Source organism: Pholis gunnellus, assembly GCF_910591455.1.
Source record: "Pholis gunnellus genome assembly, chromosome: 11".
NCBI lineage: Eukaryota > Metazoa > Chordata > Actinopteri > Perciformes > Pholidae > Pholis > Pholis gunnellus.
Genome location: NC_136538.1, coordinates 1,667,501 through 1,691,604, shown reverse-complemented (window position 1 = coordinate 1,691,604; position 24,104 = coordinate 1,667,501). Strand labels below are relative to the sequence as shown.

General features: G+C 39.5%; 1 protein-coding gene across 3 annotated transcripts in view; it reads left to right on the top strand.

The window, feature by feature from the left end:
* The window catches only part of vps8 (VPS8 subunit of CORVET complex), a 56,713-nt gene that overhangs the window by 12,799 nt on the left and 19,810 nt on the right, over positions 1-24,104 (top strand). Inside the window, exons 7-26 of one of the 3 annotated variants that reach the window (XM_079169096.1) lie at positions 2,384-2,508; positions 4,714-4,800; positions 5,079-5,146; positions 7,709-7,817; positions 8,794-8,853; positions 10,226-10,333; positions 10,831-10,911; positions 11,072-11,242; positions 12,389-12,463; positions 14,913-14,948; positions 15,210-15,300; positions 16,175-16,221; positions 16,312-16,401; positions 17,703-17,749; positions 18,928-19,150; positions 19,293-19,382; positions 20,122-20,173; positions 20,297-20,339; positions 21,088-21,160; positions 21,645-21,764. In XM_079169096.1, the coding sequence (XP_079025222.1) occupies positions 2,384-2,508; positions 4,714-4,800; positions 5,079-5,146; positions 7,709-7,817; positions 8,794-8,853; positions 10,226-10,333; positions 10,831-10,911; positions 11,072-11,242; positions 12,389-12,463; positions 14,913-14,948; positions 15,210-15,300; positions 16,175-16,221; positions 16,312-16,401; positions 17,703-17,749; positions 18,928-19,150; positions 19,293-19,382; positions 20,122-20,173; positions 20,297-20,339; positions 21,088-21,160; positions 21,645-21,764 (1,796 nt within the window). Of the gene's footprint in view, positions 1-2,383; positions 2,509-4,713; positions 4,801-5,078; positions 5,147-7,663; positions 7,818-8,793; positions 8,854-10,225; positions 10,334-10,830; positions 10,912-11,071; positions 11,243-12,388; positions 12,464-14,912; positions 14,949-15,209; positions 15,301-16,174; positions 16,222-16,311; positions 16,402-17,702; positions 17,750-18,927; positions 19,151-19,292; positions 19,383-20,121; positions 20,174-20,296; positions 20,340-21,087; positions 21,161-21,644; positions 21,765-24,104 lie in introns of all 3 variants that reach the window. The other 2 variants (XM_079169097.1, XM_079169095.1) reach the window with 2 other exon arrangements.

Here is a 24,104-nt window from a genome sequence, read left to right as displayed (position 1 = left end):
CCCCCCTCTCTGTTCCCGGACCTCGCCAACACCTTATCACCATGAAATGATTGGATCGTAGTGTTTACATCAACGTTAGCTTTTATTTGGACCTTCATTTGTTTGAACCTTTGAAAGGGTATCCATTGTTTGTACAGGGCGTCCCCAGGAGGGTAAGGACTGAGTGGCCTGCCATGCTCACTGGGTAACACTACAAAACCGAGAATGAGGAGGAGCAATACGCTAATGAATTGACTGACCATGAAATAAGACTGCTTAGTGAACAGTAGTTGCCATAAGATAACACCCTTTTGGATAGCAAGAACCAAGACAACCAAAAACATATAATATAGTTCCTTAGTAGAAGGACTTGTGATTTGATTTCTTTAAAAATACTTTAGCCATGATGATGGAAGGAGTTGGCAGCAGTTCTATCAATAAAATAATTAGTCTTGTTAAAAGAGTTTCTAGCAGCGGTCATATCAGTTATATGAGTAGTATTTGCAGTAGCGGTAATCAGTGAATTGAAATGGAGAATGCGTCAGAGCTCCAGCAGCCTGTGCACTGTGTACATGAAGCAGTTTCAGTATGCATGTTTTTTTTTCAGGGCACAAGTACTGATGCCCAATATCTGTAATCAGAAAAACGGATAGTCTAAACGAAATAATCCAAAGCCATATTTTAATGTCAAAGTAATCTCTTTCAATGTAGAGACGTCGACGATGCAGTCAGTATAACAAAGACATGATTCTGCTGTTGTATCAGCTGACCCATCATGGTTAAGTAACTGTCCCTGATCCATGACTGTAGTGTTGTGTTGTGGTCTTTAATCAGGGCTCAGTGAACGACTGTGAATATTGATGGTAAAAGTGCATCTAACACCATGCGTTAGTTATCCAATTATGGTCACCAACAAGATCTTTAAACCCCGGCCGCTCCTCACAGCCACAAGCTGCGTTATACCGGAAACTTCTCCATAATAAAGACGTGCTTTGATAGAATCTTTAGACCTCGCTCCACTGATAAAAGTCAGTGATCAGAATGATTAATTCACACACGAGGAGGAGGGAGGAGGAAGGAGGAGGGAGGAAGGAGGAAGGAGGAGGAGGAGGAGGAGGAGGAGGAGGAGGAGGAGGAGGAGGAGACGACCCCTCCCATCCTCTTAACTACCTGCTGGTCAAACAGCGGAGCACTTTCAGTACGAGGCTGATCCAGCTTCGCTTTGACAAGGACAAGTACAGCTGCCATCTCCCTGTACAACCAGTCCTCTCTGTGTAAGGACGGGGGGTGGGCCTCATACATCTTATTCAAATTAGCTGAGCAAGAACTACACTTTAATTTTACAGTACATGTTGCATTTAATTTTGCACTACTTGTGCTTTGTCCACCTCACAACATTACACGTATATACTGCATGTACATTAAAATCCTCATTTATTTAAGCTATTGTTGATAAATATTGAATAGCTTTTTGCACATTATTTGGGTTTAATAAAGTACTTCTATCAACCACCCGAACCTAACCTGCCAACTTAATGCATTATAGTTGAACAATTGTCAAGACGGAGGTCTGAGACAAGAACAGAGACAGCCGGTGTTTGAGAGAGAGACAGAGAAAGGGGAAGACAATGTGAACTACTGCAAGCAATGTTTCTGTAAGTTATTGATAACTTACTCGGAATACTGCGTTGGCATTTTTTGACTTGCCCACTCAAACTCATGATACTTTCTAGTAAGCTCACCCGAACCCATCCGACGTGTGGGTCGACCCGTGCATCACTACTGTCGATGGTTATGAATGGTTCTCTCCCTCATCATGAGGAATGTTGTTGAGCTGTGAGGAAGTCTGGTATGACCAACAAAAAAACTGCTCCTTTCCTGGTTAAGTTGAAAGCAGAAGTTAGCTAAAAGTGAGCATGAAAATATGTATGGCAGTTTTTATATCTTTATAGGATTGTTATAACTTTCATGGGAAATTAATTTCATGCTGTGATGTTTGGGTTTTTGCTGGGGTTTGATCGGGGCTGCGGTCTCAGCAGGGCTGACCCATGTCTCTTTACATTGCTGACATGATGCCTGGGCAGGAAAAGGTATGGACACCCTGTCAGATGGCCCTGTCATACTTAATGTTCATTCTGTATTAAACCTGACTGGCTCTGAGACATCACCGCTCATGTCCATTTTGGTTTGGCCGAGCTGCTTTAGTGCATGCTTTGTTGTTTGATTTGGTTATTTGCGATTGGCAGTTTTTCTTGCATTTCCAGTTTTTCATTTGGGGCCAATGTGTTGTGTTTTGGTGTTGACATGTAAAAACTTTTTTTTTACATTACTTTTACCATCCACACCTTTTCTAAGTCTGTCCCATGCTTCAACAGTTAAACATGCTCTTCATCTTCCTCTCCAGATACTAATCAGGCTCTGCGGCTCTGTCTGGGTACCAAGGCAACCGGGGCAGAGTTTGGAGCTGTCTCTGCCCTCAGCATCAACCACGATTGCTCGCGACTTCTCTGCGGGTTTGCCAAAGGACAGGTATATACTCAGACACACATATGTACAATCTTGTTGACTGGGCGTTCATTAGAGTTCAAAAAAAGGGTGGACACATGACACTGTTAAAGTTCAACAGGGCTTTTACTGATGGTTTGAGTACAGTACTTGTTGTTTGTTCTGTGGCAAGTGGTCCTGATGAGGGTGAGTTGTGCTCTGAGAAAGTTAATGGTTGTGACTGAAAATCGCAGGCTCTTGTACCCATGTTTACTACAACATGGGCTCCTCTTACAGGAGAAGGAAATGTTTGGCTTGGAATTGCGCATCAAAATACTGTGTGCAGCTCTTTGGCTAGTGTGCACATGGTTTTCCAAGGCAAATTATTTCACCTGCAAACAAAACCGAATGCATTTGTTATTACTATAACATAACCTACCCACTTATGGTTTAATAGGCTACATCTGATCTGGTATAGTTGGAACAAATAGTTCTTCGGGGCAGTTTCTTTTCTCTTTTACAGTTTTTCTCAGTTGCTTTGGCTCCTTTTTTGAACAGTCTTGTAAGCTGTAAGGGCAATTGTCACAATTGTTTCATGGGACATCACAACTCTATTGCATGTCTGCAAAAAGATAATAACTGACCAAAACCATTTTGTTCATGCTTCGTACTACCTAGTTATTGTGTCAGTGAATTGGCCAATGGCAAAGTTGGGGGCAGCAGTATCTCAGTCCAAATGAACTTGACTTGGGAACTGGAGGAACCGCCTGCTCAAGTGTGGACTGGTACCTGGATAGATGCCAGTTCTCCTGGGCACTGCCTAGGTGCCCTTGAGCAAGGCACTAAACCCCCAAGGTTTGCAGAGGCTGTCACTGTTTCACTGTGTGCTTCGCTATGTACAATGTGTGACAATAACAGTTTATTCCCATTTACAAAATAAATAGTTGTTTTGTTTTAGTGCTACCCCTACTTGTCAAAATGTTCCAATGTTTTTTCACCATTGCAGTCAACCGTTGCTCGAGTTTCTTGTTGACACCGTCAGCTTACTGTACAATACAAGCATGTCAGTTTTGTCTAGCTGAATGCTGTTGAGTCCATGTTGATGTGTCCTTGGGCAAGACCCTTAACCCCAAATTGCTTCTGAAGGCTGTGCAGTGGGTGTGAAGTGAACGGTTAGTTAGTCCCGATGGGCAGGTGGCACCTTTCATGGTAGCTTTTAGAGGTCGGAAGACTAGAAAGGCGTTATAAAAGTACAATTACCAATTTATTATATGCATGTGATGCCTCAAATAATACCATGTGCAAATTGTACTTCATCTTTTGTGCCAAACACGTACAATTTGATTGACGGAATGGGAAATTCAAATCTTTTGTGAACAGCAAACTAATTGTTAAGAGATCTGAACTTACTGTTTGTTTTTCAAGATGGGGTCAAAGCGAATGAGAAAATCTTTAAATGATGCCGTCATTCATGCGCATTATGTGCAAACATGATGCCCTGTCTGGTAGGGATGCAACAATATTCATGGCTTCCACAATTCCATGAAACTGTATTACATCATACAAGAAAAAAAGACAAAAGCAGAAAGAATGAAAAGAAGAGAAATGCATTAGGAAAACAATGGGTAGGTTGCTTGATTATGAAAATAATCCAGCTGTAATCACAAATATCTTTCTATAGCTGGCTCCGTCACTTGGTTTGATTTCCTCTAACTATTTCCAGTTAGGAAATAGTCTGAAAGCGTCTTCGTACTCTGAGCTGGTAGAGGGAGTGTTGCAGCTGAAGTTGTTTAATGCACATTAGCAAATGTGTTACAATATTGGTACTGACTTTGTCCTGTCAGTCTTTGCTGTTCTAGTTTGTAGAGGCACACACTTCTCCAGAATCCAAGGAAGCCATTTATGTCGAGTTTTTCCCGATTAAACAGACTCATACTTTTCACACTGTATTTGGAGCATTGACATCATTTTGTTAATGTAGCTTATGCCAAATATCATGAACTAAATGAAATGACTGGAATAGTATATTAAAACTGATCAATGCCAATTAAATCAATTTTTTTGTCAATTACACGACTCACCATTTCAGCACTGCATATGGATCAAAGTTACAAACTTAACAGCAGTATTTATTTCAGCCATTGTAATTGACAGTATAGAGAATTGTCTTAAACCTATCCCGTTTGTTTTAAGTCCTTAACAATCTTTCTTGCTCCATCTGTCTCTCCGTCTATCTGTCTGAATGATTAGATCACAATGTGGGATCTAGCTAGTGGGAAGCTCCTGAGAACAATCACTGATGCCCACCCTCCAGGGACAGCTATACTGCATGTGAAGGTACACACACACACACACACACACACACACACACACACACACACACACACACACACACACACACACACACACACACACACACACACACACACACACACACTATCATCCATTCAACCATCTCTCTTTAGGAAAGCATGGCTGTATGGTGCAGTGCCTACAGTCTTTCCCCATACACAAACAAAACAATGAACAAAATTTGCTTGTCACACACACTCAGAAATTGGTCTTACATGAGTTGGATCCCTGATACTCTTAATTCCTCGTTTTTGTGTCTTTAGTTCACAGATGACCCAACTCTTGCAGTGTGCAATGACAGTGGAGGATCAGTTTTCGAGCTGGCTTTCAGGTAAATGACTTTCAAGGTACTATATATAACAATGTATATGTATTAATCCTTTTGTATTGCCAATGTGGGATATTGGGATTGTAACATAACTTAATAACTGAGGACTTCCATAACTTTCTTGGTTGCCTTTAGCAGCCTGTGAACTGATTTCTGTTACAATTATTTGCTCTAGTATGACTCACTGACTGTTACTGAGGTCCAAAGCTTACCCCCACGATAAAGTGTGGATTTCCCTGATCTAAATATGTGCATTTTAAGATGTTTGGAGAGCAAAAATTGGATAACAATATTTTTAAAATCATGTAAATGATTTTTAAAATCATTTGTATTTAACATACATGAGAATGTTAAGTGGTTAAATGTTGCACTGAAAGATCCAAACTACAATCTGAAAATATAGGAGAGGCCATGTTTGACCTAAGTGTTCAGGTAAAAGCAAATCCACACTACTGTTCTCTCTCACCCTCTGTATTCACTGCCTGTCCCGTTCTCTGGGAATCCTCACTTGTCTCTGTTGTGCAAACGTGTATTAGTAACAATTCACAAAACACTATACTCACCTTTCTTGATATCACCTTTTGTTTGAGTTTGCAATGTTTGACACATACACAAGCCAGTTTGGATTTGAATTATAGAAATGTGTCTCAAACAGCACATAAACATAAGCATAATGATATGGTTTTACAATAATACTACAATTATGCTATTAATTGTTTGTGTTGTTAAATTGAGCCCATAGAGTCAGCTGTATAAACCAAACAACATATATATTCTGTGGTAATTACACTGTTTGAATTGGATCAAATCAGTTTGTGTTGAACAGCATAATGCTAATCCTGTTCTGGGCTCAGTGGGCAATAACTGCTCCTCCTCTCTCATCTCCATCACCTTCTCTACTTTTGCTCTCAGTCTCCTCATCTTGTCCCATATCTCTTCCCTTCCCAAAGCTGAGCGTTGTGTTTTTCTTGTTGTCTTGTTCAGTGAAGAAAGTAAACACATAGTCAATTGATATCTAAATGCAATAGTCACCGGCCTCAAATGGGATACATTTGCAATATAAATATGAGGGTGTAAGTGAAACTAACTTGCTGGCATCGTGATGGATGGCCACTGTTTGAAGTAGTGCGACCAGATAGGAGCTATTGTCAGATGATTTGTGTATCATGGGATAAATGGCATTGAACTACAAGCAGTTCAGAGCATTAACATAGCATCAAACAACTATTAGCAATGTAAAGATATAGTGTAGTAATGTCTACCTGAGCAGAGAATAAAGTCGCTCTCCATTGGTGTCTTTTGTAATCCAAGTTGCTCCATGCTTTGTTGACATAGCCGGGCCAGACACGCGTGTTTTTAGTGCATGTTAGTATATGTTAGCGTGCTCCACTGGTTAGCGCACGACTGCTGCTCTACACTGCTCTCATACGGCGGTTACAGCTGATAACGCCGTCCTGACCGACAGCGTCGCCACAGAAGCGTAGCACCCACGTCCCGGTTCCCCCTCTAAACGCTGTTAGCTCTGTCAGCATATTCGCCATACAGTAGTTTGTACTGTTAACGCAGTTAGCAGCGTTAGCTACGAGCTGCCGGCTCAGGTGTCGCCAAGTTGAGTACCGTTGAGAGTCACATGTTGAATATCCAAACAATCAACAGAATGACATAAATGCATAACAGGACACAACACAGCAGCTTCTGAGAAGATCACACACCCACACACACACACACACACACACACACACACACACACACACACACACACACACACACACACACACACACACACACTACCATCCATTCATTGCTTGGGGCCAAGACGGCACAGTAAATCCAGCAGAAGCTCATGGAGGTCCCGTTCCAGTGGCAGGACGGTCCCTGAATGATGGCCTTCCCTGAATAACGGAGTAGACAAGAAGTGAGAAGGAAGAAAAGGAGGAGAAAAGGAGGGAGGAGTGGAGGCAAATTTAGAAGAATTGAGGAGTGAAGTAGTAGAGTTATCACTGGAACAGGACGTTCACTGTACCGTGGCTCCAGGAGGCAGCTGAGGAACTGGAAAAGTAGGTGGTCATCCTAAAGAGAGCAAGACACACACACACACACACGCACACACGCACACACGCACACACGCACACACGCACACACACACACACACACACACACACACACACACACACACACACACACACACACACACACACACACACACACACACTACCATCCATTCATTGCTTGGGGCCAAGACGGCACAGTAAATCCAGCAGAAGCTCATGGAGGTCCCGTTCCAGTGGCAGGACGGTCCCTGAATGATGGCCTTCCCTGAATAACGGAGTAGACAAGAAGTGAGAAGGAAGAAAAGGAGGAGAAAAGGAGGGAGGACACACACACACGCACACAAATCCAAAAATGTCTCATGTTTCCGAGCAGACTGCAAAAAGAGCGTGGCCCTTGTGGGAGGACCATGTACGCAGTCCCATGCACAGATCATGATTGCAGTCCATGTCCGACTCTCTTTACTCTCAGGAGGGTGATGGGGATGCGGTCCTGTGACTCTCGATGTCTCTTCAGTGGTTCTAAAGGGGAGGTCTGCTGTATTGAACCGCTGCGTGCTCCTCCAGACTTCAGAGACCATCCCATCACACAGTACTCTCTGCTGGCTATGGCCTCTCTCACTAAGGTATGCAAACACAGGCGGTAATTCCTACTTTTAAATTAAATCTTGCACTCGTTACATTTGGGGGACCACCTCAGTTGAGGAGGTTATTAAATATACAAAATGAAAGAACCTGAAACAGTCTTATAATACATTGATCTTTAGTTTCTGCTCTGAAGAAATATTCAGTATTCTGATACCATTTACTGCTTTTAAATCAAAATTGAAAGCAATAGAGGCAGGTTCCCAAAAATGTAAATGTTTTTTAAATTAACTCGGTTTCGTTACTCTCTTAACTTTTACTTTCTTTTAACTTGTCTTGTTTTGTGTTTTCTGTCTGTAACTATGTGTCTCTGATGCTGCTGCCTGTCTTGGCCAGGTCTCCCTTGAAAAAGAGATTTTTAATCTCAATGGGACTCTCCTGGTTAAATAAAGGTTAAAAAAAAAAAAAAAGATTCACTGACAACAACTTTGGCGATAAATTAAAATTACATTTATAATATAATGTAATAAATTAGATAATAAATGGCATATAACTGAATATCAGAATCCAATGAATGAAATGAGAGAGAGTTTCATTTTTATCATGTTTGTAAGAACAAATAGAATGGACAAAGTTGACATGTAAGGTGTGTCGATTTGAGTCATGACATCAACTCATATATTGAGTAACATGCATGCTGTAAAAGTTGCTGGTAGATGCTGTTAGACTTTGAGTGGCACAATTCAATAATTTTTTCTCAGTCTATAGCTAGCTAACTGCTAGAATGAAATCATTCAAAACACAAGACGTGGAGACGCATTCTAACGCCAGGTGTGAACTGACATACTGTCCACTTTTGATCGGATCTCACGTGAACAGGGCCTGTGAGTCACTTACCCCATGTCTTTTATTAGGAGGCAAGTGTCTAAACAAGCAGCGGTGTGCCGCTACACAATCCTCACAACACAGTGTGTGTAAAGTTTGTGATGTTTTTGCCTTTTGATTTTTTATCACCAGATTCTGGTCATTGGACTAAAGCCTTCGCTGAAAGTCTGGATGACTTTTCCCTACAGCAAGGTCCGTATATTTGTCTGCATGTTGATCTTGTTAATGTGTGCATGTTGGCCCAGATTCATTGATACAATGTCATATTTAGATACCTTTACACACCAGGGGTGAGACAAATAAATGACACAGAATTGCAACATATCTGCCTGTGAATATTTTGCATAAAAAGTATTTTGAGATACCAGCAGCAATGTGAATTTGCAACTGTTGTAGCAGTTTTTCAATAAAAGGTTGGGATGGATTTGAAATAGTAAATTGAACTACCAATGAATCACACGGAAAAAAACCCGCTCCCGGTTTGTAAAGGCCTCAATTCTATCTTAACACCTTTTCCCGTCCTGAGGTTATCAGTTAGCGTAAGTTATTGAATGCACAGTAAGTAAGGGCCGTGGATTAAAAGATTCATCTCACCATTATTCCCACGAGTCATTGAATTCCTTAAGATTTGTAAGTTTGTGAATTTGAGGAAAAAAACAAGACCATGTTTTTGAAAACAGACATAAATAGACATTGGTAGTTGAAAGTGCTTGAGTTTATATATTTTGTGCAGGAATGGATATTTAAGTTGTTTTGGTATTTTCTTACTGTGTATCACTGGAACACAGAACAATTACGACGTTTTCACACATTCAAGCATCTCTCTTATTTCAATTATTTTCTGTGAGCTTCTGTGAAACCTGCTAGTTCTATTATAAATATTTTCAGTGTTGTAACAGTAATTAACCATGATTTGTGTCTCAAACTATTTTTTTAAAGAATATTTTCCTTATTTGACCGTTTGGCAGATAAGAAGTAGACAGGAAACGAGGAGGAGAGAGGGGTGTACGGCATGCAACAAGGGTTGCTGGCTGTAATTAATAATAATTAGTCCTGCAGTGGGGAAATGTATTCTCTGCACCCATCCCTAGTATACAGGGGGCAGTGGGCTGCTGAGAAGCGCCCGGGGAGCAGCTAGGGGTTCAGTGTCTTGCTCAGGGACACTTTGCCACAGGACACGTGGTAGCCAAGGATCGAACCGCCCACCTTGCGGTTAGTGGACGACCCTCTCTACCCCATGTGCCACGATCGCCAACCTTGCGGTTTAGTGCCATTTCATGTAAATTCTCAGCCACCAAGGCGCTCCAGGGCTCCGAGTTTCACCACTACAATGGTCTCTTCTTCTGCAGTTTTCTCCTCCACCATGAAACTTTTAATAGACCTTTTTCACTAAAGACATCATGTCACAGTAGGAAAAGCACAGGTGTAAATGATAAAATGAATGATGGGTAAAAATCTGTGTCTCGCACAGTGGCCTTATTTACAATGAGTATTTGGAACATTCATTTATGACACTAATTAAGAAATAATTACTGATGTGATGTGATGCGTTGTCTCTCACCAGTCCGATCCGGCCAGTGTTCCTCAGCTGGCCTGGCAGTTTGTTCCTGTTCAGAAGATGGTCAACCCGATCCTGGCTTTTTGTAAAGGAGATACAGTCCACTTCCTCCTGGTATCTGCTCAACTTCCTGTTAACTTCAAAGTAGCAAAATACACAATATACACAAAAGAAGTTTAGCCTTTTCTTACATTTTTTTTCTGTAAATTAGGGGCTATCTTTGATTTCTACTACTCAACACACCTGCTTTCATATTTAAGATCCTAAAACCATAGACAGTTTGTCTATTAGAATAAGATGACAGTTGCATTATATTAGTGATACAATACAAATATGCAGCATCTGCATGTTTTCATGGACAAAAGCATGTTAGCTTGTCAGGGAGAGAGATGAGCTGAGATTAACTAAACATTAATTTATACTAACTGACTTGAAAGCCCAAATAAGAAACTGATAGGTCCGTTTATAAGATTTGAGTAGAAGATGTAATGTAATATTTCCCAGATGTCTACACCCTAAACTGCTTCAACAGTGTTTTCTAAGAGTAATAGTCAGTCTGTTTTTAGTGACAGGTTTTTAGTGTTTTAATGGTGCTATGGTTGTTTGTTCAGGTGAAGAAGGAGGAGACGGGGACCATCCATGTCATCAAACAGAAACAACTCCACCTAAGCTGTGACATCATTAGCCTAAGTGTAAGTACCTAACTTCAAGTCCAACATCGAGAAGAGTTTTCCGATTTTCTTTTTTCACCTTGATGCCTGGTTAAGGCATTAAGGCACATCAATAAAGGCAAATGTGTTTATTTACTGTAAGTCAATGACTTGTTCTCCTCCTGTCTCCATGTCTCTGCAGTGGATCAACAGTCGAACACTGGTCCTAGTAGACAGCCATGAAAAGCTGCAGGTCGTGGACCGGCCCAGTCAGGAGGTTTTGGAGACTCTGGACTTGGAGCAGGTGCAACTGGTCTATAACAGCCGACATTTCAAATCGCTGGCGACTGGAGGGAATGTCTCCCAGGCTTTGGTGAGGGATTAGCTGGTGGGCAACAGGATCAGAGGTCCAACTTCACATTTATAGGGTCAGAGGTCAATTTACAATGAAGGTTCTATAACAGTCTTCATTTTATAATGATAGTGTTAATGAATTGGATTTGAAAGGTAAGAAGTAATTGATCATAAATAAAGTTCAAAATAGCTATGTACGATAGCACTTTTTTCACAATCAAGTACAAGTACTAACATTTGGGTACTTGCCACTACAGAGTAGTAATATAAGTACTTAATAGTACCATTACAGTTATAACAATAAACAGAACATGTTTTATTTTAATTAGACATTCCTCACTTTCTGACTGTAACAAATATAATGTACAACATGAAGCTGTAGTTGACATTGTAACATTAGACAAATACACACTGCTACACTCCCAGTTGTAACTTTACTGCTGACTTCATACTCATTATCACACACACCCTCTCTCTCTCTCTCTCTCGACCAGGCACTTGCTAACGTAGCGCCAGGCTTGCAATACACTGGTGGAAACCATGACAGAGTGACAGGCAGACAACCTCACAGCTAAACTGATTGATGTGGTGGAGAGTTACTGGGGACTTACTGCCCAATGTGGTGCTTGCACATACACTGCAGCTGGCATCACATTGCCGTAGTGGTACTGGTTGCAGTTGTGTCTGAGTAGTTTTACGAGTACGAGCACACAAGCATAGTATCGGAATAAAAGCTCTGACTACGTTGCCGTTTTTATACACTCTTAGAAACAAAGGTGCTAACTAGAACCATACTGGGTTCTTTGGCTTGTTCCACCTGGAACCCATTCAGAGGGTTCTAACATGAACCCAACATGAAGAATTAAACCTAGAACCATCTGTGAAAGCTTCCACCCAAAACCTCTTATGAGAGGACCTGCAGACAACATTTCTGTTGTGTAATGGTTCCAATGTAATGGCTCTGTAGAACCTTTTTTCACATATGCAGTAGTACCCTCCAAAAGCTGAAAACAGACTTGTGCAGAATTCTCCTCTCAGTCGACTGTCAAATTTGCAACAAAGTCGGGATCCATCCATTTCTCTCTTTAAAGGATACTGACATTTTGATCTTCTAGTCTTCTGGACTGTCTTTCTGTGTTTGTCTAACAGTGTGTCTGTTTTTTAGGCTTTAGTTGGAGAAAAGGCCTGCTACCAGTCAGTCTCGAGCTACGCAGGACAGATTGTCTATTTGGGTACCAAGGTACTGTGTTGTATGTGTGTAACAGCTATGGCTTGTTGTAAATAGTAAAAAGACACCATTCTAACGTCTTAGCCAGAGTCTGACAAAGATCCTGGCTTAGCTCAAAGACTCAAAGCAAATCAACAGCAAAACATGCACAAAAATCACGACACAGACCAAATAACAACAAAAAACAACTCTGGTAGTATGATAAAGAATACAAAATACAAGTAATTATGATAACAATAACAACAATAACAGACTGATGTCTCAGAGAAGGAAGGTGAGACATACAGTACACGGTTCCTAAACATGTGTCTGCCTAGTTATCCCTCAAATATTAATCTTTTCTTTGATGAAAGTTGTTCATTAAATCACACATCAAACATCTGGCTAAGCGGAGAAGGACATGAGTTTTGTGTTTGTTAAAAGGGAGCAACAAATGGACAAGGGTTAATCACTGAGCCCAATGCTATAGTGAGAAAATGAAAGATGGATGGATGGATGGATGGATACTTTATTCATCCCCAGGGGGAAATTTGTGTGTTACAGCAGCAAGGATATTAAAAAATGCACAATATATACACTAAAATAACAGAGTAGGACATATTACAAGACTGTCTCAGAAAATTAGAATATTGTGATAATCCCCATACGTGTGATTTAGTTTACTGAACCAAGCTGAGTGTTTTTCAAGGCTCAGGAAACCCTTGCAGGTGTTTCGAGTTAATTAGACGATTCAAGTGATTAGTTGAATACCCTACTAGTATACTTTTTCATGATATTCTAATATTTAGAGATAGGATATTTGAGTTTTCTTAAGCTGTAAGCCATAATCAGCAATATTAAAAGAATAAAAGGCTTGCAATATTTCAGTTGATTTGTAATGAATCCAGAATGCATGACATTTTTGTTTTTTTAATTGCATTACACAAAATAAAGAACTTTATCACAATATTCTAATTTTCTGAGACAGTCCTGTATATAAAAAGATAAAATAACAAGAATGCACAGTATATACAATGAAATAGAATAGTGTTAAATTAACTAACTAGGTAAAAATCAGTAGTGCTAAACATCAACCAACAGCAAACAACAACAGTGTAGCGGGGTGTAGTTATGTGCAGGATGATCTGGCCAAAGGTGATTTGTTGTAGAGTCTTATTGCAGAGGGCAGGAATGTTCTCCTGTATCTGTCCTTGTGACAGCGGAGCTGGATCAGTCTGTTGGAGAAAGTGCTCCGCTGCCCCTGCAGTAGGTGGTGGAGAGATAGATCCTAGATAAGAAAACAGAGCAAAGACAAATATATGGAGTATTGTGGCTGGTTCTTGCTTGCATTTGTCACAGACTGTCAATATCTGGTTTAATCTAAGTAATTGTAACTTGACTTGACTCTAATATATGCAGTACCATCACTGACAGAGAATTTCACCCACTAAATCAAAATGATGAAACAGGGCAGTAGTAAATAAGGGCCTATCTGGGCCATACAATATCATTCACAGTATACATTTGTATCCAGCATTCATCCATGAAATATGTTACTGTTACAAAAAATAATAAAAAACACAAGAACATTTGTGGTGAACAAGCAAGTAATCGATGGAGTTAGGGAGTCTGATGGTGCATTGAACTTAAAAGCCCGTCTCCCAATGTCTTTAAAGATTCTTGGCACAATGGAAAAAGGGGTGTTGAGTATGTCTAAGTGAGTGTGTTGATCTAAATGGAACTAAAAGCTGTTTTAAGTATAAAGGATAAGTTAAGTAAATGCATTTGAAAACAAAGAACAACCAGTGAAAAAAGGAGTGAAAGTGGTAACAAGTTAAGTGGATCATACATGAAACAATGATGAATGCGATGACGCCTTAAGACAAATCAAAAAATATCATTAGAAACTACATTTTAAGAATGACGATGTGTTTCAGACGTGTTCATTAATACAGATAGAGGAAAGTAAAGGCCCTAAAATAGATCCGTGGGGTTCACCCTTCTCATGTAGTCAATCATTATATGATAACAGTCCAACACTGATGACTACTGTGAAGACACAAGATAAACCACAATACTGCATAATGTTTATCAAAGGGATATAATGGTTATATCATCAAAGGTTTTGGTTAAATCACCTGTGAATTGAACTATATCTCAGAATGAGAATATATCCGAATTTTACAAAGACACTCCTAGTAGTAGTAATAGAAAAATGTAGTCATTTGATACTAGTTACAATTTATGACACGTTTTTAGAATTGAAATTAAAACATTTCCACTTAATTAATAATTTAAAAAACAATAATGCTCTCACTTATTACACTAGATGCAAAAAGTATTTATATAGCATTTGATAAAGTCTACTTAGAAATATGTCATGTTTTTGTCACACATGATAAGATTGTGCGTTAAAATAAAAAGTGTCTGCAGTTGGGTTTTCATAATCGTCCATTAAGTGCGATATTCTCTTGTCTTGCAGTCGGCTCACATTATGGCTCTAAGAAATTGGAGAGAGGTATGTATGAGTCTGTAACTGTCTTTAAATAATGTAACTTTCAGTTACATATTACAAATGTGGGTGACAAATAGTCATATTTCCTATACACCCCGTCACCTGCAGCGATTTCATGTTGCAAATAACGCACCACTGCAGTAACATTGGCAGAAACCGGCACATGATTATTAACTGGATAACATTTGGTTTACATCAGTAGACCAACAACTGCTTGCTTTGCACTTGATCCATGTCTGTCTTTGTCTCTGTCCGTGTGTCCAGCGTATAGACTGCCTGCTGAAGCAGGAGCATTTCGTTGAGGCTCTCTCTCTGGCCTGGTCCTTCCATGAGGGAACTGCTAAAGCTGTGGTTGGTGGGTATAACGCATGTCACACATCCAGCAGCATGTATATCAGTTTGTTCATCACTGCTGGTTCCTCTTCTATTTACTGATGAGTTTGTGGTCCTTTGATCAAGGAATGTGGTAAGAGGACTTGTTCTGAATTATGCACCATGTAACCAAATACTGAAAACAAGATTCGGACACTGTGTTTCAGCATCCATGTTATTGTTTCAGTTAATATTCTGCTTTAGTGGTGCAGATGCTCAAAATATTTTGCAATTGAGCATAAATACAGTAGTTTGACTAAAGAAATCTTTATTCAAGGTCCACTTCCTATCTTTGCTTTAATCATGATTCAAAATTCAAACATAATATCATATAATAATAGAAAATTGTCTTAGGGTTAGGTGCTCACAAACAACACAAAAACATACACTTATAAAATAAATGAACTTACATTTGAACACAATTCCATAAATGAATAAGAGCTGTTGTGCAAAGCTGCATTAAAAAGTATAGTGACGGTCTATTTGGATGGATATTGCAGTAGGAATGCAAGAGTTTTTGTAAGTTCTTTTTGTCCGGAGGTGTTCTGAAGTAGCTGCCTGTTAGGAGTAGCTAAACGGCTCCTCAGAAATCTCAGGGTGACGTAACGAGATTTTGTCGATATTTTATAGGGTCCAGTTATCGGCGGTTTGATTGGTTACTTCATTCTTTTTTTGAGTCTCTAATCTAGAAGTCACTGGGACTGAATACATTCAACACAATGTCAGTACATGTTTTTCATGAATATCAATTAGTGCACTTCAGCATGCAACATGTATGATTTATGAATATAGAATGATAAAAGTAAAAATCAGTTGTTCTGATATGAGAAATAATGTGAGACGTGTGTTTATTCCAGGCCTGTTTGGAGATCCATTGAAAAGGAAGGGAGTTGTAGGTGACAAGGTAAGAATAGAAAACCGCTGCCTGCTGTATTGAAGCTGTGGTTGACATTGAACTCCAGCATTGAACGTGTAACACTTCCTGTGTGTGCAGATGGTAGAGATCCTTTTCCAGTTTGCAGAGCATGCTTTGAAGAAGTGTCCAGATCAAGGCAAGATCCAAGTGATGGAGCAGCATTTCCATGTAAGCTAACGTGCCTTAAAGAACACACCTTACATTGTCCAGTCTGCCACAGAGTCAGCACAGTCACAGAATACGAACAGCTGGACCAATATACAGTGTCGGCATATAGCTTACATTTAAACATCATGGCTGACAATGCTTCAAACAATCCAGCTTTCTTATTGAATATATCAACATTGTGGGAAATATTTTTTCTTTCACTAATTAACACTTTGTATCTCATTTGTGTCATCTCTATACAAACTGAAATCATGTGCCATAGATTTTTTGTAGCGATCAGTGGCTGAAATACTTCCTACAATTTTTGTCCACCCCTATAGAAACTCATTATGTAATAACTGCAGATAATGTAATAGCCTTTCGTTAGACATTATATTACATTTAATGCAGGTTGCGAGAGTTTGGTGGCAACTTTTTGATAACAAATGTGTAATTTTGACATGTTGTAATAAACGATTTATATATCATGCTTTAAGGTCCAGTCTGTATTTGATATATTGCACGATTTCATCCCAACATCAGGAACATTTGATACAAATGCTGTTGTGCCCCATGTATTTACACAGGTACGCTTTCCATTCAAATACAGTACAACGATTGCAGATCGTTCCTTAATCTGCATTCTAAGGGATCATACTAAACTGCTTGGAAACCAGTGGTTTAATATATAACAATACATTTTATTTTTATAATACTAATTAGTTAGATTACATAAATGTAATGGAGTAAAATATATAACAATGGAAATACTCAGATAAAGTATAACTACCTCAAATTTGAACTGGAGTACTTGAGTGACTGATGAAGGGGTGCTTGAGTTTCTCTGACAGGGTTGTGGGGGAACATCAGACAAAGGGTTGGGAAGCACTGCTCTTCAGTATATGTTGTCGGCAGTGTGTGTCTTCTCTTCTTTGTTGACATGAATGAACAACATTTGAAGTCTCTCACAATGTTGCCAAAGCATCAAAATACAAAAGTACATGGTTAATAGATGGATCAGCGACTGGAGAAACCAGCAAGAGGCTAGATAAAAAAAAAATACTCAGCCCAGTGATGCAGACTGTTTTTCAGTGAAAGTATCTAGCAGCACTTAAGGGAAAGTCACCAAGTCGACAACACTGACAGCCCGTCCCTTCAGGCCTCCCTAATATCCTTCACTGTTTCACTGTCTCTCAGGTTGAGGCATGTTGATACATATTGGTCAGCAATATAGTGTCGAACTTGTAGAACTTGTCATATTAAATGTTCCTTAATTCATTGAATGTTTCAAATGTTCTCTCTTACTCTCTCTGTGTGTTCAGGATGTGGTTCCAGTCCTGGTGGATTACTGCCTGCTGCTAAAGAGGGCGTAAGTATATATGCATTCATAGGCACATAAATGCAAACATTCACAACTAGTGAAGACAGACCATAAGGGTAAGAGTCATGGACTGGCATGAAGAAGCTGATTGTAGTTTATAGCAGATATAATATAATATAAACATGAATACTGCTGATTTGCTACATGTGTGGATGCCTAGTATGAATAGTTTATGGTTAATATATTATTATTAAAACTATTAAAATTGTTCCACAATGGCTGGCAGTATCATATATACATTCTTCTATACATTAAATCCTAGATGTTCAGCCTGAAACTTTAGAAAGGATCTTGCTCACATTTCAGACAATTTCTGTGGGTTTGACAAAGGTTGGTGGAAACATGAATTTGGATGGATGCAAAATTATTACAACGACTTTACGCTCTCGTTGAAGCTGTAGTTTGGTTTATTTGTTTTACATTTTAAGTACTAATTAATTACATGTACGCACTTATTACAAACAAACCAGGAGGGGTAAACAGGGCTGTAGGGTAACTCCTTCATTGGACAGGTGTGATGTTATTCTGCATTGTCAGCACCAAATGGACCCGCAGAGTTCCATCAAATAATGTTTCCTGACATCAAGTCATGCAGCACTTGAATACTGAACTTGATGTGTTTAAGTATCGTTCTTGGTGTCACAGAGCGCTCACCAAAAAGCAACTGATTATAAGCATTAAAGACTTCCACTCAACCTCATTTTATGAATAATGACAGACGGTGTGGCTCAACCACAAACGAACCACACCAGATTTTGCTGTGACCGTTTCACATCAACCTAAACAAGTCTTGGTCCACTTCCAAGTGGGCTTTGGTACTGTTCAATTGTTGTGTGAATAAGAACACTAAAGTAGTAGCTATGTGATTTTAACATCAAACAAAAAAATAAACTACTGTTAACTCTTTTAGCTGATCATCAACTGTCAAGGATGTGATCTGTATATTTGTACAAGATCATCTGGTAACCATTATGATGACCATTTAAGCAGTTCCTCAAGGAAATCTGAGTGAAACTGGATTATTAATTATCCTAATAATTTCCTTTTCAATGGTCAGTGTGAAGAAAATAACAGACCAGAAGTAAAAGGCTTTTTTCCCTGCATGTGTGTGGGTTTGTGTGTCTGTGTGTGTGTGTGTGTGTGTGTGTGTGTGTTTGTGTGTGCAGCGACCTGATGTTTAACCAACTATATGCTCAGCTGGTGGAGAACATGGTTGCTAAGGGCGTCTTTCTGGAGTCACTGGAGTCGTACATTGTTGCAGACCGTCTTGGTCACCTCACCACGCCCATCATGAGGGACCTCTTGGCCCATTACCATGGCAATGGTATGATGGACAGCCTGGAGAGATGCATTGTCCATCTTGATGTGACCAGCCTGGACATACAGCAGGTGTGTTGTATGGAGTGTAAATAATGCCAACCACGGCAATCAGCAGCTATCAGCCAAAATCAGTGAGCTAAAATTTCAGAGTAATTACTCTCCACATTTCCACTGGTTTCATTTTCAGTAAAAGTCTTCTGTCTGTTCGAAGGTGGTTCAAGTGTGTTGGGAGAACCAACTCTATGACGCAATGATCTACGTTTTCAACAGCGGCATGAATGACTACATTACACCTATGGAGGTAGGAGCTTTCTTTATGTTAGAGTTGATGCACATCTTTTGCTAAATTGAGTGTCTGAATCAACTGAGTTTAATTTCAGTTGGACTAAAATGGAGATATGTTTCCAAAGTACAAACCACTGATCCTGTAACCCTCCCCTCTCTGAGACAAGCTGTTTGGGGCTCTTAGTTTAGGTTTGGGTTTCTTCATTTCCTACAAAAAGATTTGAGAAGCAACGGTTGCTTCTAGAAACTTAAAAATGTAATGAGATGAACGCCTATGGGGTTTAATTCTTGTTTCCACTTTTGTCTTGACTTAACAAACATTTTTTCTTAAATTATGCTTTCATTGCCTCAATAAAGGTTTTATGACATCACTGTAAGTTTCAGTCTTAATGTTCCCAAATCAGCTTTCTACGCTAGAAAGCTTCAAAACAAATAAATCCAATGAATAACATGGTTGACCTTTGACCCTTTTGGACTCTGTACCATTTGCGTCATTTAGGTTGTCCAGTGGTTGGGGTCATCGAATGCACTTAACTCTACCTTAAATGGCTGTTACTCATCAAATTGTAATATACACTGATCTGCAGGCCTGATGTATTATTAGTGCTAGGAGTCACTGAGCTTGAAATGGTATTGAAACAGAAGACTTTGGTAAATATTCACACTGTTTTTAGTCAACAGGAACAGTTTAACAAGAACCGTACATTTCCAGAACAATATTTATAATAATTGTTAACTCCATGTTTTTATTTCAGAAACTCTTTGCAGTGATTGGCCCACAACTTAGAGCGGGGAGGAGCCTAAAAGGTAAGGCAGGAAACCACAAAGCTTATAGTTCATAGCACCAACTATTTTAAGCAACTCTATAGTATTTTAAGTTTAAAAAAGCACATTAAATCCTTTAACTCTACTCTTTTTCTTCTGGGACAGATGAGGAAGTGGTGATGGGAAACAAACTTCTGGTGTACATAAGGTGGGTTCAGACAGATATTAGTCTATCCCTCAGTTTATTAGTCTGTGGCATACTGTACATTAAAGATGAAACAATCCCTTATTAGTCCCGCAGTGGAGAAATGTGTTCTCTGCATTTGACCCATCCCTAGTATATAGGGAGCAGTGGGCTGGCCATGAGAGGTGCCCGGTTTCATTTCTGCCTAGAGCTGCTACTACATGATCACTGCCACAGAGTAGCCAAATTACTCAACTTCCAACAGCAGAGTTGGTGCATCCGCACCATTTCACAAAAACTCAGGACAAATGGCTTTCCTCTTATAGCTTTCCTGATGTTGCGAATGAAGGCAGTTGAAAGTTGTGTCTGCTGTTTATGGTTTTTATAGAGAAGAGAAGTGTGACAGGTTACAGGTAGTCAAAGCGTAACATTTTACCATAAAAGATTGGAAGTGGATCAGGCGTTATATACCTGACAAGATTGTTATACATTTACATTTATAACATTTATTCTTATTGTATGATAAGAGTTTATCACAACATACTTGATACTTGTTAAGGGGGAGGAAGAAAGGGAAAAATAACATCGATTTTGATGCAAATACACCAAATTGGCCCAAAATGGTGATTGTCGAAAAATCAAATAAACTTGTATTTCAAACTTTTAGTTGAGTTTTTCCCATCTTCATACTTTATACATGTATATGGGTGCTCTATACATTCAAAAGTGCACCTGCGTTAAAATGATTTTGTGTATTTGTGTTTGTGTATAGCTGCTGTCTTGCAGGAAGGGCATATCCACTTGGAGATATCCCTGAAGATCTTGTGGTTCAAGTCAAGTACCAGGTATGTACATACAAAGGTTAATTGTTCTACAGAGTTCAGTGTGGAAGTGTGACAGGATTGAGGCTTATTGTTAATTCTTTCTTAGCCCTAATGAATGATTAAATATGTTTAAAACAGTGCTGTATGTCAATGAGTATTTTCGCCTCTGCCAACCCCCCGTCACTCACTGCTCTGATTCGATACACTGGATCAGTATTTGAGCCAAAAGTTTATTTTCAAACAAATCTAGTATTGGCAGGATGTGACTGAATTACAATAAATCCTGTTTCCTAGTTATTGTCGAAGTTATAACAGTACAATTCAATTTTACACATACACCTAGCTCAATTTGTCACACATGTTAAGCGATGCTGGGGGCATGTGTTTGGAGGGTGGTGATCAGAAATAACACTACTTTTGTGTCATCTGAAGAATGACAGGGTTTATTATATGCTAGTGGGCTAATGCTGTGAGTGTGTTTCTGTGTGTGTGTTTTTTGTGTCAGGTGTTTGAGTTCCTTATCCGTCTCCATTCAGCTGACTCGTTGGAGGAGGAGGAGGTTTTCCCATGTATTCGTACACTCCTCCACTTTGATACCCGGGAGTTTCTCAATGTCCTCGCTATGGTGAGATTTCTTCATATCATTTTAACTCTTGTCATGCTGATAAATGTTTGTTTAGCATATTGAAAGACTGGGTGACTGCATCTTGAATACCCTATAGTATGCCATTCACCTGAAGCAGAAAAAAGATGATTTTTAATTATATAACTTTGTATATAGGCTGTGGTGTAGTCTGTGCTGCTTTTGTTTCTCGTCACGGCCAAAGACAATTTTTAATTAAAGCGCCTGTACGCTACCTGCTCAGTACCAAACAGTAGACACAGCTAGTGACTAGCTGGTGAACAAAACGCTTCATTTAGCATTTAGCAGTTGGTAGAGACCAAAAACAGAGAGTGAATATTTGATCTCAGATCTCAGAAACATGACTCCTAATTAATGATAATGTTGATGTGATAGGCCCACTACCACAGAAGCTACAACCCAAACAGCCCGCCTGCACATGGCTCTAAACATTGAGATGTCTGAGCCGGCGGCTAGCAGCTAACCCTGCTAACAGCCCGAATAGGGTGCTGACATATCTAACAGTTTTAACCTGGGGGGAACCGTAGAATGGGCGTTACTCTTCTCTACTCTTGGACAGCGTTATCAGTGCTAACCGCTGTATATGGACGCCGTACTGGTATTGGCATCGTTTTTAAACGATACCCAGTCCTAACTAACATGCATTTAAAGCAACCGGCCCTGCTATTTATACAAAGCATAGAGAAACTTAATTCTCTGCTCCGGTAGACATTACTACACTGTTAATTTACATTGCAAATAGTTGTTTGTTGCTATATTAATGAATATCTTATAGTGAATCTTTAAACTCTGTTTCCCCCAGCATGCCAGAAGCTTGGCATTCTGCTGGAGTAACTTCCTTTTCCAGTATCTCTGAGTTGGAATCAAGTTTATACCATGACCTAGTAGTAGTGTAGACACTAGTGCCATCTAATATATCTAAATTTTTTTAATTGATTTGATATGATCTAGGATTCCAAATCAGCAGCTGAATTGTTGTTTTGATTTTTTTTTAAAGTGGGTCAAAAAAAGCTACATGTTTGTATGTTCTTAGTGTTCAATCAGTGTGAGGACAGTTCAAGATTTCAAAATGTATCATGTGTTGAAACAGTAGTGCAGTGGAATGCATGCTCCATAACGCTGTGCTAAAACCGTGGTTCTCAAATGGGGGTACTGTACCCCTGAGGGTACGTGAAGGCACTCCAGGGGGTACGTGAGATTTTTTAAAAATAGATTTAAAATTAGCATCCATTCAAAAAAGTTATTTAATAAATATTCAATAAAATATAAGTGTAAGTTCATAAACTGAATTTTATATCCAGTAGGCTATTCAATTTCATTATCCTAAACCAGGGGACGGTAACCCGTGGCTCCGGAGCCGCATGCAGCTCTTCGGCCCCTCTGTTGCGGCTCCCTGAGTCCTCCGTCCACACGCCGTTTAAGCATCGTTTCCGAGATGATCTCCGTCCAGACTTAAACGCCTGAAAACGAATATCACGTGACTATTCACGTACACTGGGCATGCAGTGGGTGCCGGTGTTACGTCCTACTGGTTTTCAAACCTACTGGTTTCCTTCCGTGTGTGTGATGTGTTCGGTAACAGCAGCAGCTGTTTTCTGCCTCTGTTGCCAGATTCATCACACATTCACAAACATATTGCTGGAGATCTAAAAGCCACATCTCATATATATATTGCGGGGATTACGATTGTATAAGTGTAGCACTACATCACAGCCACGTATGAAGAAATACATTGAAGAAAATATATTTATGGAAAGATCGCATCAACCTGGATTCGAACTCTGTCGAGCAAAATAGTAATATATTCAAAAGCGCCCGCGCTCATCTTACGGCGCTATTTAGCACCTTTCCCTGTAGGTGGCTGATCATGCTCTGCAGACCCCCTCCCTAAACCATCAATGGATAAATCCAAAAGAAGAAAAGTCACGAAGGAAAATGGAGAGTTTAATTCTGCTTGGACGTATTAATTTGCTTTCACTGCCAACGATGCTGGCTTACCTGTATGCTTGATATGTGGCGAGACATTTGCAAACAACACAAAATGTAATGTTGAAAGACGCTTCCAGAACAAACACAGCTTTTACTGAAAGCATCACGCTGGAGATGAGCGAAAAAGAGTGATTCCTCTGCTGCTGCAGCAAACTCTCCTCTTCATAAGAGTTTGATATTGTTATAACATGTAAAATAGCAATAAAATGTCAAGAAGTGTCTTTATTCTTGTTCTATAATTTCTTAAATACAAAATTTCTTACATTTTTGTATATATAATATAACTATATATAAAACTTTATAAACTGTGACATCAAATAGCTTCTGCGGCTC